Source organism: Delphinus delphis, chromosome 6 (assembly GCF_949987515.2).
Source record: "Delphinus delphis chromosome 6, mDelDel1.2, whole genome shotgun sequence".
Taxonomy (NCBI): domain Eukaryota; kingdom Metazoa; phylum Chordata; class Mammalia; order Artiodactyla; family Delphinidae; genus Delphinus; species Delphinus delphis.
The window spans coordinates 31470141-31486644 of NC_082688.1; the positions used below are offsets into that span (position 1 = coordinate 31470141).

At 37.3% G+C, this 16504-nt stretch overlaps 1 protein-coding gene across 1 annotated transcript in view; it reads right to left on the reverse strand.

The window, feature by feature from the left end:
• TMEFF1 (transmembrane protein with EGF like and two follistatin like domains 1) overlaps positions 1 to 16504 on the reverse strand; it is a 94551-nt gene that overhangs the window by 38115 nt on the left and 39932 nt on the right. Inside the window, exons 3-5 of the mRNA XM_060014423.1 lie at positions 13166 to 13295; positions 9529 to 9555; positions 7250 to 7346 (exon numbers count right to left, since the gene is read on the reverse strand). Of these exons, the coding sequence (XP_059870406.1) occupies positions 7250 to 7346; positions 9529 to 9555; positions 13166 to 13295 (254 nt within the window). The remainder of the gene's footprint in view (positions 1 to 7249; positions 7347 to 9528; positions 9556 to 13165; positions 13296 to 16504) is intronic.

Here is a 16504-nt window from a genome sequence, read left to right on the forward strand (position 1 = left end):
AAGTATTAGGTGTAGGATAAAAACACCTTAAATATAAGGTCTCACCTTGTACCCTTTCTCAAGAACCTACTGAAAGATATACTATAATGGAAGAGTAAAACAAAAAAGTTAAAGGTAAAAAAATGCAAGAAACAGGATATCCTATGTAGGAGAGAGGTAAAGGAATTTCTAGGATGATGTTTGTGGTATAACAAAAAATATGTTTAGTCTTTGTCCCCTGCTCCTGGCAGAGCTCCTAAAAGCCTTGGAACTTTGACAAAAGAGTCTTTTGTATGCCAATGAGATGACTCAGCTCTTTCCTTAATTCCAAGTCATTTTAGCAAATTATAGAACCTTAAGGGAGGTCTTAGGAACCTCCAGATTCATAGTATCCTGGGCAGAAGTGCAGGGAACCTCATTTGCAGCTGGTGTCTAAAACGGGGGCAATTTGGGGGTCTAAGCCCTTACCCTGTGGGGTCTGTGCTGACTCCAAGAAGTGCATAAAAGAAATGAATTGTAGGACACCCAGTTGGTGAAGGAGAAATGGAGAACTGATTGTTGTTGGAAAAGACACAACATTGAAGGAAGATTCCAAGATGACAGCTATATTAAGAGGGCAACCAGTCCACATTGCATTTTTTTGTTTTGTTTTAATTTTTGGCTGCGTTGAGTCTTCACTGCTGCGCACGGGCTTTCTCTAGTTGTGGCGAGTGGGGGCTACTCTTCATTGCAGTGCGCGGGCTTCTCATTGCAGTGGCTTCTCTTGTTGCAGAGCACGGGGCTCTAGGCACACGGGCTTCAGTAGTTGCAGCACGGGGGCTCAGTAGTTGCGGCACGCGGGCACTAGAGCACAGGTTCAGTAGTTGTGGCGCACGGGCTTAGTTGCTCCATGGCATGTGGGATCTTCCCGGACCAGAGATCAAACCCGTGTCCTCTGCATTGGCAGGCAGATTCTTAATCACTGAGCCACCAGGGAGTTCCCCACACTGAAATATTGATAATTTCACTCTGTGTACAGTTGTATTGCTAGATGCCATTACCAAGATGCCTACTGCCCTCTTTTTAGCCAGAGAAGAGAATGCCCAGGTAAGCCTGGCTCAGATTCTTAATTGTACTTGCCTTGATGAAGTTCCTGCTCTCCCCTTCATGTCAACTACCTGAACCAAACGAGCACACTCATTTAACTGACGTGCTCCTGAGAGCTGGAGATCAGCTACAGTGAGACTGGAAGTAGAAAACACAGAGCAGTCCACTCTCTGACCACATTTCTGCCAATCATCCGTACCTGGTGACATGAGAATCCTACCAGATGTCTCAACTATGAGCCCTATGACATTCCCCATAACACTCAGGGTCTTGCCCACCCACTTCCCCAGAAGGGAATCTTGTAAACCAGGAAGCCAAAAGTCAGACTCTGACACAGACTGTTCAATGTGTCTTCTTCCGTAAGCCTTCATCTAACAGTGCCAGCTAAGTCAACACTCGGTACTGTGAATTTGGCAATATTCTATTTTGTGCCCTAGATGTGAGGTATATAGATGTAGTATTCTCTAAATTGCATGTGTATGTTTTAAACACATCTGTATGCAAAATGTACATTTTACAAAGAAAGTTTTAAATAAAGAGTAGAGCAGTATGTATAGTGCACTGCCATTAGTTTAAAAAAAGGAGAGGAAGAGAATTCGTGTACATACATGCTTGTACATGCAAAAAATACCTCTGGGAGATTAAGAAACAGATCACAGTGACTGCCTCTAGTGAAGACAATTGGGTAGCTGAGGATCAGGGGTGGGGTGGGAAACAGACCTTTTACTGTAAAGCCTTTTAAAGCTTCTGAATTTCTAACACTATGAATTTCAAAGGCATGAATGCATACATACATACATGAATAAATTCAATGACTTCTCTGATTTAGCTCTAGGATTTTGGCAAATCACAACTCTGAGTCTTTAATAATAGTGATAATACCTCAAACACTGGTGACAGAATCAAATAAGCTTTTGTAAAAAGCCCTTTGAAATAATTAAATACTATGTATATCTGAAAGGTATTATTATTGAAAAATATCTATCCTGTCTCTTCCTTTCCCCTTACTGTGCATAGAAAGTGTCATTCCTTCTCCATATGGTAAGTTTTATTTAGCAGTTAGGAAAACACTGGCTTCAACTAATTCATGTGAAGTTAGTTAGATTTCATAAACACCTAACGAAGACTGCAACAAGTTCACCTGCTACAAATTCCTCACAATACTACTAGTCCTTTTCACACATGTTAAACCCTCACAACGCACCTTTGTGTGGCTCTAAGTGAACAGGAAAGCCCTGTGTGAACTGCCACGAGTTCAACAAGACCTATAGAGGGACCGTAAGATACCCAACCTTATGGCAAGTTCATCCAACATAGAAACCAGCAAGACAAAGTCCCTGTACTCAGGGAGCCCACAATCTGTTAGTTATCCCAACAGTATAAGTGCTATGTGGAGGTTGTTTTTCTCAAGACCAAGGGAGAAACACAGAGTTAGTCACCTAACTCATAGGGACTGCGGAAACAGCAAGGGAGGCTGCTAGGAAGAGGTGCTGAAGTCATACTTCATCCAAGCTGGAAGGAAGAGTAGGAATTAAACAAGTAGGTATACAGGGGTGGGACTTCAGGCAGACAGAATAACAGAGGCAAATCATCAAAGAGTAACAGAGCATCCAGCAAACTGCAGGAGGCCATGGGGATACTGTGTTCTGCATTTCTGGACAAATGAGCCTGTCATTATTAACATCTGGGTTATACTTGGTATAAAATAACGTTTAATAGTGTTTATTTCCTGTTACCAGAGCCTAATGGACAACATACAATTATTTTCCCATTATAATCTAAGGGGCCTTGGTAGAAATTTATTAAACCTAAATAGTTTTAAAAGTCTAGATTCCAAATATCCAGAGTCAGGCAATGTTAAATGATGAAAATTATTGTCATCTCTGATTAGGAGGAAAGCAGAAGCGCAGAGTAGATAACGGTAGAAAAGTACTCCTTTGGTTGTTCTTTTTTTTTAAAAGTATATGCAACTTCCAGAAAGGAGGACGTTAATGGAGACGACAGATGTACATCATTACTCTCTCTGTTTAAACAACAACAACAAAATTTCATTCCACGTTCTGAGGGAGAGACTCATCAGACTGTGATAGTGGCCAGCAACTGTGTCCAAGCAGAAAATGGTACCATAAATGACAAAGATGTCCAACAGGTGAATTAACTGGTTCTCAACGTTGTCTGTCATACTGCACACCTACATGATTCTTTCTCTGAGCAACTCTGACAGCTTACATCACTCAGGGGAAAAGGGAAACAGCATCTCCAAAATGACTGACATCAAAGAGGTAGAAGAGCAGGGACAATTTCCATAAAGCACATGGCAGACGAAGTTCAAAGGAATAATTGGAGGTTTTTTATAACTCGCCTGTACTGACATCATGCCAGATGATTTTACAGACTATTCAAATCGTTCATGGCAGGGATTTAGGTCAGGTATATAAAAGGTCTACCTGGCTGAAGGAGTTCTATGATTATCTGGTCCCACTGTCCAAACAGCTGAGGGCTATCTTGTAGCAATAACCTCAGTCTTGGACAGGTTAGAAATATTGTTTAGATAAAGAGGGGGTGTGGTTGCTACGATTATGTAGTTTAAGAAATACAATTTTCTGTAAAGCAGGTATTGTTTCCAAGTTTTAAGACTAAGCAGAAAATAAAAAAGACTAAGCAGAAAGTCTAGCCACTGTATGTCACAACGGTCGCAGTGGAATACTGAAACCTCACCCATGTGGGAGTCAAATTTCTTGGAACCTCAACTACCTCGCTCTAGGTATAAATTCAAAAGGTAAGCATCAATGAAGATAGCCATCACAAACCCATGCAAAGCCCCACGATGCCATTAGAGAGACACAGTGTGCTTCGGGAAGAAAGAGGAAAAAAGCCTCTCACAAGCAAAAATAATTTAAATTATAAATAAAATAGCCACTGAGCAGACAAGAGAGACAAAATTCATGCAATATCTGACGTTCATACACTCCACGAAGAACCTATTTACTCTGATTTTACATTTAGAATGTATTCCTACATTAGATATAGTTTCTATAAGCATACTGTTTCCTATTTCAGGGAAGCAGAGAGGCAATTAATAAGTTGGAGTCATCTACAGTCAGAATCACTGACAAGGCATACTGACAGCCCTCAGATGCAACAGCGAAGAGCCTGACATGGGAGAAGAAAAATCAATTTTATAAAACAATGTAGAACCCAAAACACAAAGCAGAATGGAGCCTTTAGTAGGCGTGAAACAGCTACCACTAAAAACATCAGTGGCCTCTGAGATGATCATCGTATTACACACGTGTGTGCACAACAGAATGGATAAATCTCTTGTCATGAGACCTGTGTTCTGGTTCTGCTGCTTGATCACAGCCATTCAGCTTCTTCTGAGCTCAGCTCCCCCAGTAAAATCAGGATAATACTTCTTTGCCCTACCCACTGGACAGACTGCCATAAAGAGCTGAAAAAATAATCTATATAACAGCATTTGAAAAATGTAACAAACTATACAATATATGACTCTAAGAATATGTTAGAATATGTTTTGTATACTGTTTAAGACAATACATTTAAATCAATTTCTATTTAAATGGCTAAATAAAAAACTACACTTCTCTTAATAGCAGAAAATTAACTTACATGGTACCATTTATCCCCTCCCCCAAATAGTCAGGTTTTTTTCCTACTATTAGCAAGAAGAAAAGAAAGAGTTGTAAAGCAAGAGAAAGATTTTAGCATCTGAAAAAGGATAGATTATATATATACGTATAACTGAATCACTTTGCCGTACACCTGAAACTAACACAACATTGTACATCAACCATACTTCAATAAAAAAAGAAATTTTAAAAAATAATAATAAATTAATCAACTACAAAAGGAAAAAAAAAGATTAGCTGCCCTTTGGAAACCAGATAGGTTATATATAGCATTTCTTTTGATATGAAAGACATTTCAAAATGAGAAAAGATAAAATATTTTTTTAAATGAAAATGAATATCCATACCTAAAAATGTAACATGAAATAAAATATTTATTATAGTTACATTACAGAGCAATTTTTTTTAACTGTAGGTCATAATCAGTATGGAAAATATTAGAATACATTATTTTTAGTAAAGGTTAAGTATTATTTTATAGAATTTTGTTTTACTTAATATCTATTATTACTATGTATATATGTACTTATTTTCTAGGTAAAGGTACAGTTTGCTTCCTTAATGTTCTCCTATTATTGCATCAATTTCCTGGCCTGGTCTTGGCTGCCTGTCCCAATCTATCCACGTGCTCCTTAGGAAGCTCCTCAGCCTGCATGCTCCTTACTATTGGTAAGCCCTTCCCTGGTCTATGCCCACTTTCTTATGCTTAGAGCCTGTACCTGCAAGAACTGCAGTTACAACTTCTCAAATAGACACACACAAAATGAATTTAGTATATACAACAGAGTTGCTCTGACTGGGCATAGGCTACATATTCCATCAAGAAAAGGGGTACACAGAAAGATGTGTATTTTATCATATAGATGTCATACTTGGGGCCACCTCTGAAACTACACAGAATCCATTCTACTTCCCAGCAAAAGCTCTCTATCTCTTTCAATTAAGGGATGGAAAATGAAAGCAGAGAAATGTAAAAACTAGGACTGAAGAGAGGTACCGTCAAAGGAATAACAACAGATCAACTGATCAAGCCAATCAATCACTGACAGCTCTTCTGAATCTGAACACTATTATAGAACAGTCCTGAGGAAAAGTACTGAAAAGAACCAAATATCTACAAAAATACACATACACACACACACACACAAATGCTGGTGTTTCATCATGCATATCATCAGTACAAAGAGAGAAGAAGAGAACATAATACCTATTACCTGTTCTCTCTGCAAGTCCCCATTGCTATCATTTCTCTCATGTTCTACAGGCCAAAATCTACTTTGGAACACATGTTCTTACAAATCAATCCACTCTGATTGAAACAGAGGGACATGTCAATCCAAGTGACCAATATGCAGAAACAGAGCAAACTCAGGGTTTGCTGAATTCACTTTTTATTGACCGTGTCTTTTGCCAATTCTCACCTACTTTCAAACATATATCAAGTAAATTATCAGACATTTAATTTTACCAAGTGCCAGACAAATAGGTGATTCTGTACCAAAATACTGAAAATGTGGTTATCCTGATTTGTAAAACTCATTCTGGGCATAAATGCTAATTAAACCATACTACCATTGATCAGTAAAAGGCTCAAATAGGCATTTAAGGGCTGAATAAAACATGAGTCTGGAAATTCACAGTGAAAATACATATAAGTAAGAAAGAACATGCAAATCTCTATAAAATAAGTGCTGTAAAATATGCACTAAGGGAAAATTGAGGAAGTGAAGAAGATCCATTTGTGTTACATAAGGTCCTAAAGGCAGCATTAAAGCTTTTAGAATCACCTATGCAAAAAGCAAGCACCACAGAGAATTGAAAGAAGGTTGAGACTGGGAATAAACAAACAGGAACCTGATGAAAGGAGGAAACAAACATAACTGTGTTGATGAGGTCTATATTGTTACTACTCCACCAAACAACACCCTTCTCACAGGGAGTGCGCAGGAAATTGGACAGACAATGCTGTCCAGCTACAAAACCCACCTTAGTGAAGGCTGAACATGAGTGAGAAAATAAAACAAAATGTCAATCAGTGCAGCTGAGATTTCCAGAAATAATTTTTACTTATTATATAATATTTACTTACTATCTCTAAAATTTTGAATTTTTCTTAATACACTGAAATATATGAAAAGTTTGTGTATAAAAATGCAAGTTAAGAAAAACTGTTTATCATTGATACTAGTTAAAAATATAATAGTAAGATAATTCCAAATAAGAGCAATTCTGATGAATAAAATTAGCACTTGGTATAAAATATGTAAAACTATCAGTGAAAAAAAGGCAGTGGTAAAATGAAAAAAATTATAAATGGATTTCCATTCTATATAGCTATACTATTAAATATTAATTTATTAAATAGCTATAGTATTATATCAATTTAAAAGCCAGTAGACTAGCATTAAACAAAAAAAACACAGACGGCACACACAAAATACACAGAAGCAAATTAGATGATACCTTTCTATAATAATAATAATGCTGATAATTAACCTCCAAGTAAGTGTATCCCCTTCCCTCAATCAACTCACCCAACATTTTCTGCATCTTCATCACACTCAGCTTTATATTTGCAAGGTCCACACTTGGAGTGTTTTCTGTGAACTTCTGCCCCTGACCCTTCCTCTTCTGTTTAAAAAGAAAAATTAAATTTTCAACCAAAAGTTGGGATCCTTTCCAGATATGCTTCATGTTTTCAGCAGCCATTATCCTATTTTTGGGGAAAATGTACCCAAGCTCTTGAAAAAAATCAGTTCCAAAAATCTATCAATGCTCGAGTCCAAAAATGTTGTCAGTACAAGAGTACAACATATGCTGTGAAAAAAAAAAAGTATTGGGGCTAGAAAAATAATCCCTTAACCTATGTACAACGGAACAGTATGCTAGATTTGGTTGATTCTTTAAAAGAATTACCATAACATTAAATAAGAGAGAGGAAAAAAAAACATGAGCCAATAAATTAGTCCAGTGATTACCCTATTGAAATAGCCTGTGCAATCCAGGTTAGCAAATAAGTGATTAAACAAAGCAGAGTCTAACCACTACCTTTTCCTCACATCAGTTTCACACCTGCCTTAAAAATTATCTCCAAATTTTGAAAAGGAAAGGGGTCTATTTACAAAGGACTTGCCCTTTTCTACTTTACCACCTAGCACAGCCAGCAACACTCAGAATACAGAAGGGTATGCGTCTCCTATGACCCAGCACAAAACAACAGTGCATACCACCAGCCTCCAACTCAGCTCATATCCCACATTTAGGGAACCCTATACTCCTGGGTCTTAACTAGAGTGGATCCTATCCTGATAACCTCAAACTGGGCAGGGAGATCAGTTCTGAAGCCAAATTAGGGATTACAGTTTACTCAAGGGATTTCCCAGTCTGGTTTGGGAAAGCACACCTTACTGAGGGGGTGTCAATCAGCAGAGAAGATGTTGTAAGGAAAGCACACACAAACCTAAGTGCCTGTTTGGTACTATTATCAAACTCGCCATTTTGTGTGTCTGCCTACACTTTAAGTAGAAATCCTCCCCAAATTCTAATGAATACTCCCGAAACAATTCCAGGGAGCATAATCCTAAGTATTTCTAAGGCCTCAGAAACATAATGAGATCTAGAAATCATACAGCCGCCATGAGCTCACTAAAGTTTGTATATTAATCTGAGCAAACCACTTAGCCTTTCTAACTCATACTCCCTAAAAAAAAATTGCCAACAACCGACATCCTCAGGGCAAGATATCCAGTATTTGTACCATATAAGCAAATCTGGAGATCAACTTCCACTTCTTTAACATAGTAACAATGACAGTTTCCTAACTGAATATCTGACCACAGGGGCTGGACCACATGACCCTTTAAAGTCCTTTCCAGCTCTAAGATCCAGAATTTATGATCTCATCCTTCACACATAATCACGAAGTTTCTGCTTGAACATGTCCATTTAAATTAAATTCTATTGTTGGTCAGTTTAAATCTTTTTTTTTTTTTTTTAAGGTCAAACTGTCATCCTTGAAATTCTTTCTCAGAACAGTTCTTCTACTCTCTAGGTGACCTTCAAAGTCCCTTCCAACTCTAAAATGTTAGGATTCTATGAAATGTAGAAGGGTGGAGTAAGGTTTCAGATAGTACTGAAACGATCACAACTGTAGTTTTCATTTACATAAGGGTGAATTTTACCAGAGTATGTTTTTTCTTTTAGTGCATCCCCAGAGCACCTCAAACTTACTTTGCATACAGTGGATACTCATTAAGAATTACAGCCTCATTAGACCATGAAATAGATCAGTCATTCTCAATTCTAATAATTCAGAGTAAACTGAATTACCAAATATTAGTTTTTCAAACTGTTTTTAAATATTGTACCTTGAAAATTCCTTATGAGCAAAAATTTGTAAGCAAGGGATGGGAGAGCGTTACATATACTCTGGTCCAAGCTAAAATCATCTGGGGATGATCCTAAGGGGAGGGCACCTTGGTGTAACTTCAGTTTAACAGGAGCAACATTTCCCCTTTGTCTGACAACAAACCTATAATGAAAAATAAATGCAGGAAAAAAAGAATGCTAAGGGCTAAGGGGGATAGAGGGATTGGAGGTGATAGCTGAGGGGTACAAGGTTTCTTTCCGGGGTAATGAAAATGTTCTAAAGTTGGCTGTGGTGATGAATGTACAATTCTGTGAATATACTAAAAGCCACTGAATTACATACTTTCAATGGGCAAACTGCATGGTATGTGAATTTTATCTCAATAGGGCTGTTTTTAAAAAGTGAAAGAAAAAAATACTTTTTTAAGGGGTATTTGAAACTTACCTCCCTCTCCAGATCCAGAACCATTATCTGAGAAGAAAAATAAAGAATGAATATGAATACTTTTACTGGAAATCTCATATTATCAAGTAGTAAAATTTCTTATCAAAAATCAAACTGTGGGGCTTCCCTGGTGGCGCAGTGGTTGAGAGTCCGCCTGCCGATGCAGGGGACACGGGTTCGTGCCCTGGTCCAGGAAGATCCCATATGCCGTGGAGTGGCTAGGCCCGTGAGCCACGGCTGCTGAGCCTGTGCGTCCGGAGCCTGTGCTCCGCAACGGGAGAGGCCACAACAGTGAGAGGTCCACGTACCGCAAAAATAAATAAATAAAATCAAACTGTGATATCCATTCTCATGTAGCCCCTTTTCTCATTTTTTCTGGATATCTAACAGTTTATTCTTATATACTTATTTTGTACCTTTCTTCAAATATAAATTACTTGGACACATAATCCATACCTCATACATCTTTGTAGCCCATTCAGGAAATACCCAGGTGCCTTGTACAGAGTAAAAACCAATAAATATTATAAAGTAAATGGCTAAATAGAAATAAATTTAAATAACTCACTTAAAAGGTAGAAGAAATTTTTAATTTTGTTAAAGCTTGAAAGGAATAAAGAATAAACTGCTTTTATTAGAAAGGGAGGAGAAGAGCTTTGGGTCTTGCTCCAAAAATCTTCTTCATTAAATCTGTGGATAACAGCCAAAAGCCAAAAGATATGAAAAGCCCCAAGGTTTAGAAGGAAAGAACCTCAAGGTTGAGGTTTTCATATTACTGATGAAATTAAGTTCCTCTAGGAAACCTCACCAGAAGGAATCTCACCAAGGTGTAGGTGAGAAACTTGTTACTAGTCAAATTAAAGAGCCTCCCTCAAAGTTACCAGCAAGAAGCCAGAGTAAAATGTAATTAATTTAAAATATGTATTTTATAATCCTAAAAGAACCAACATATGGCGCAGAGCATGCTGAAAAGAGGGCAATGGTGTGGTATCATAAGTGTGGAACAGAGATGGCAAGTGATGAACTTAACACTTTACCCAGCACTTTCTAGGGAGGAGGATTTCCTAGAGAATCCATTCCAGTTCTTCAAATAGTTCTCTAGAGTGGGAGACACCCTCAACAATATCGCTCCCTTCCCCCCTTCCCTTCAATCTCCTGCAGACTATAATAAAAGTCCCAAACGTGGTAGAAACAGGAAGAACTGGGAAAAAAATACATATTTTATATAGCATCCACTTCAACTCTTCATGGAATTTTATACAAAGTCTTACATTGTATTCATTTTGATTGATCAACCATAAAATAATTATATCTTCTCTGAGAAAGTAAAGAGGAAAAGAAAGAGTAAAAGAGTAGAAAAAAAGACAAGGAAAAAGGGAACTCAAAAGTATTTTTATTACCAAACTTTGCTTAGGAAAACTCTCTTTTTCCCTTCTATTCCATATACATTGACTGGGTACTTATTATGTGTTAGACAACATACACATAATAAGTAAAAGGTAGATATAAACTGATAAATAAGACAGTTCCAGTGCATGACATACTTACTCCCAATCTTTTTTCCAACTAATGTCCAATTTTAATAAATATAATATCTCACACCTTCCTTAAGGGTCATTTAAAATTCTGAAATAAATTAAATATACTGTGACTATTCTGATAATGAGGTTGAGTTCTTCTTGTCAATCATATTTTCACTGGACACACGCCTTCCCCTGCCCCAACCCTGGGATTATGATATACCTCCCTAGGCAGGATATAGTACTTTCCTGTTGAGAAACAGGATCTGGCCAAAGGCAGATGTGTTGGATAAATGAAAAACAGTACGATATTTACATAGAGATATGCACAAAGTGTGAATAAATTCTGCCAGGAGATACCAGAGAAGAAAGATTTCACAGAGTAGAAAAGGCTTAAGCTCAATCTTAAAGCATAAAAAAGTTCTCAAATAAGCAAAGGAGAATGTTGTTCCTAGCACAGGGAATAGGACCAACACCAGACCAAATGACATGAACAACTCTGGCCCCAGCCAGAAGATAACAAAATCAATACAGCACCTTATAGCTTAGCTCATTCAATTCTCACTTAACCCCAGGAGATGACATCCATCACAATTTAGGTATGTAACTGGGGCTCAAAGCAGCTAAGTGACTTGTGTAAGGTCATACAGTAAACAAGAGCTGGAGTTACTTTAAAGCCAAGTCTTGTAACCCTAGTGCAGTGCTCTTTCCAGCTCTTTCCACTCTGCCTCCCAATGCTTAATATTCACTGCTTATCAAAGCAGTTGGTGTCTTAAACTTCTCATAAAGGATGCATAATTAATTTGGCATTATAAAGAACTCCATATTCCTTTTTAATTACTAAATTAAGTCTGTGAAACATAATGTACTTAGAGAAGTGTATAAGAACCATATCAAATGATAGTCTATTGGCCTAAGAGCATCTAATTATTTAGTGTATGGAAAAGAATTTGGCCTTGCCCAAAGAGAGTTTTGGCCTTCGCCCTCAGCTTCTGGAAGGCAATCGATGTTTAGGAAGGGAGTTGACCACATCAGACCTTAGGGTGGGACAAACCACACTCAGTACTCTTAGGGCAGGGGCTGGCCACACCAGAAATACCAACCACACAGTTCAGAGTGGGGGCTTTGAGTCATGTGGTATTAGTGTACCCAGAGTTTGAGATCAACCACATGGACCATCAATCAATTACACTTACGTAATGGAGCCCCAATAAAAACATAGGCACTGTAATATACAAGGAGAGAAAGGAAATGGAGTAATCGTATAAGAATAGTCTCCACCTTTACTGCTAACCTTCATACAATAATTCTATTACAATACCTCACTCTGCATCCCTGCCCCCAAACGCAAGTAAGATACTAATATTAATGTCTTCCAAAATTAACCATTACCAATTCAGGAAGGAAAAGACAAGGAAGTAAATACAAACAATTGGGGGAGGTGGATGACTAGGGCTAGCAAACAGAAATGAGAAGATATAAAAAGAAAAGAGATTGGACAGAGACACATCCTGGGATGCCACTAATGATTTCCTATGGATACTCCCCACTCCTTCCCCATCCCCCAAGATAAAAATCAACAAAATGGATCCCATAGCATTTCCCACCCCAAATCCTATCCTGTCATATATTCAAACCATAAGGCAAAAGATATGCAAAGTCCCCACCAAAAAAAAGCATTAAGCATTAAAAACGTCCTGAGAAGTAACAGTCAGTACAAGACTACCAGGGGTTAAAAAGCAACGTGAGGGCTTCCCTGGTGGCGCAGTGGTTGAGAGTCCACCCGCCGATACAGGGGACACGGGTTCGTGCCCTGGCCCGGGAGGATCCCACATGCCGCGGAGCGGCTGGGCCCGTGAGCCATGGCTGCTGATCCTGCGTGTCCGGAGCCTGTGCTCCGCAACGGGAGAGGCCACAACAGTAAGAGGCCTGCGTACCGCAAAAAAAAAAAAAAAAGCGCAACGTGAAATGGAGGCAAAAAAGAGCTCCCCCATTCCCCACATAATCATCACCAAATCCATACAGCAGTTTTGGGAATAAAGCTCTGACTGGAAACTTCCTCTTAAAAGTATGGGAGAACCATTTCTAACATTTTTTCAGAAGAATATCACACATACCAGAGTAGCATGGTCCCCTTGCTACTACTGTTATCTCTTTCTGGTGCTTACAAGCAGCCCTTCTGAGGAAGCATTCATTTTGGTACGTGTCCCCATTTGATCCACAGACAGGAATATAATTTGTATGGCACTGCAAAAGAAACAAAAATAAATTCTCAGACTAGGCATGAATATTAATAGTTCATTTCATATTCATGAATGCAATACCATAGTATTATGACATACTTCTACTACAAAAGAGTTTGTTCTTTTATTTGGTTTTTAAAAAGAAGAGTTATGCTTCTTTCTCATACCTTTTTTCACATTCATAACGAAAATTAACTATCAACTATCCATAAAAATGAGAATGAAAATCCCTATCCTATCTACATCATTTGCTTGTGATCCAGGGAGATAATATAAAAGGAAATGCTTGTCAATGTTTGTCATGAGCACTAATGATGTAATGTCATTTCATTATTATCAAAATTCACTTATTCAATACGTCTAGTACACAAAGTCTCAAGGTAAATGCTATAGAAGAAAAATGAACTCTGTTCTCAGAGACCTTACGATCTTGTTAGCGAACCATATAAATAGGAAATACATATATATGATCATGTACTAAATCAAAAGTGTAGACAATAAGTGTAATATCTAATACCTATTACTGTAAACTGAAGTATTCAAGAAAAGCCTCCTCAGAGAAAGTGAAATGTGAACTGGGCCTTGAAGGATTAGTAGATGAAAAGAAAAAAGATGATTCATGTTTGAGAAATGACACTGAATTGGTATGTTTAAAAAACTTTAACACTTCTAAATGTCAAAAATATCATAAAGAACTAAAGTTTTAAAATCTGGGGAAAATAGTATAATATGACATAACTTATTACTAAAAGAGAGACAGTACAAATTAATACAAAAGATAAATTTACAAAAAATAACAAATGGTCAATTAATATATAAAAAATGCTGAGTTTCACTAGCAATCAGAGTGGTACATGAAAACGCGATGCTGTTTTTAGCTTATAAAGCTGGTCGTTAGACAAACAAAAAATTCAATTTGGTGGACATAGCAATATACCTGTTGTGCTAATTTAAACTGGCTCAATCTTTTGAGAACATAATTTAACAATACGTTTCAAGAGTTCTAAAAAAGAAATGTGATTTTTTTATCTAGAATTACACATTTAAGGATATATCTGAAGGAAACTATTGTAGATGAAAATTTATTACAGTCATTTCAAATAGAAATGTATTCATATCTAAAACATAAAAACAACCTAAATATCCAACAAGGCAATATTTATTTAAACCATGCTATATCCGTTCAAGGAGTCACTGAGCATTATCCTTTATAAGAATACTGTGTGACAGAAAAAGATAACGTTAGGTGAAAAGTAGGTGATAATACCATATACGTAACTTCTGAGAATTTTGTGCCCTTTTTCTTTTTTTGGATGCGTTGGGTCTTTGTTGCTGCGTGCGGGCTTTCTCTAGTTGCGGCGAGCAGGGGGGTACTCTTCATTGCAGTGCACAGGCTTCTCACTTTGGTGGCTTCTCTTGTTGTGGAGCACGGGATCTAGAGCACAGGCTCAGTAGTTGTGGCTCACGTGCTCTAGAGCGCAAGCTCAGTAGTTGTGGCTCACACGCTCTAGAGCGCAGGCTCAGTAGTTGTGGTGCACGGGCTTAGTTGCTCCGCGGCATGTGGGATCTTCCCAGACCAGGGATCGAAGCCGTATCCCCTGCATTGGCAGGCAGATTCTTAACCACTGCGCCACCTGGGAAGTCCCTGCCATTTTTAAATGTATTATCTAGTCCACAAAACTGAATGCAAATTTCTTAAATAATTTGATAATATAAAATAAAAATACAGCAAGAAAATAAATTACATATATATACACATATATATCTCAATTATTTAGAAAAAATAAATATTCATAGAGTAAATCCTGGAAGAAAACACCAATAAATTTTTCACATTACTTGTCACCAGAGTTTTTTATTTCCATGTATATGGTTTTCTGTATTTCTCAATTTTTCTGCAATGAACAAGGCTTATTTTTATCATTTATTTATTTTTTAAAAAGTGGTCAACTTACTTTATGAATCATAAATATGGCATGCTACCCCAGGTCAAACACTGGTAAAAACAATTTCTAATAAAATATTTTGTAACCAAGTTGATTTGCTATACAATATCAGCAGACTCCTACATCAACTTTAGTTCAAATTAAAATTTTACTTTAGGATGCCTTCCTATACTCCTCTAATTCTTCAAGGATCACTTACTTTATTCTCTCCCCTAAAATGTACACAATAACTTGTATGATGTCTGCAGGAATCAATGTTACTCTGTAATTATACAATGTATAATTAGCAAAAAAGACCATAAGCTCCAAGATGTCAAATGCTAAGTCTATGGACTTCTCAAGCCAACTCTTCACTCAACAAACATTTAATAACTTTCTAACGTAGTGCTTGCAAAGGTGCTAATATCGCCCCCTAGGGGTGGGTGCCCCTATGGAGGCATTTTTGGTTGTCATAATGAGAAAGGGACATTACTGTCATTTAGCAGATGGATTCCAATGGTGCTCGATGTACTGCAAAGGAAAGGATAGTTCCACACAACATACATACCATACAATTTCTGAGTGCATCTCTAGCCATTCATGTAGGAACTATGGTAAGGCCATATACAAATAAGACTGTTCTAGCTTCTCCTAATAGCTTTTATTCTAGCATCCACCATACCTCTACTTTTTTGTTTTCAAATACTACTAGTATGAAATTGCTGCTGCTGATCTTTTTAAAAATCCAAATGTTCATTATAAGTAAATATAAGCATCTACTATATTGTCTTCTAGTGTAATCATGCCCAAACATTTACATTTTGAAATACTTATTTTACTATAAATTACTTTCATTTCTCCTTTACATTGCAAGTGTATATTATAGTGATTTCTTTAATTATGTGTTTATGTGGGCTACATTATATACAAATTTCATTTAAGAATAGAAAAGAAATGGAATATAAATTATTGGTTATAAAAAAGGGTTATGAAGTCTGATAGGGCTGAGAATCTATATGGTAATAGCTAAGATTTATTGAGGAGTTTCTATCTAGTAAACACTGGCTACAACTTTAAATGTCCTAAACTAACTTAAATATAACAATCCTGCAAAGCACATGACTTGGTGCTTAGAGCTGGGGCTCTGAAGCAAAATGCTGATTTCAAATCCTGGGTCGACCATCCGTATGACTATGGGCTAGCACCAGTGCCATTTCCCCTATCTATAAAATGGTAATTATAATAGTATCTACCTAATAAAATTGTTGTGAGGATTAAATAAGAGAAA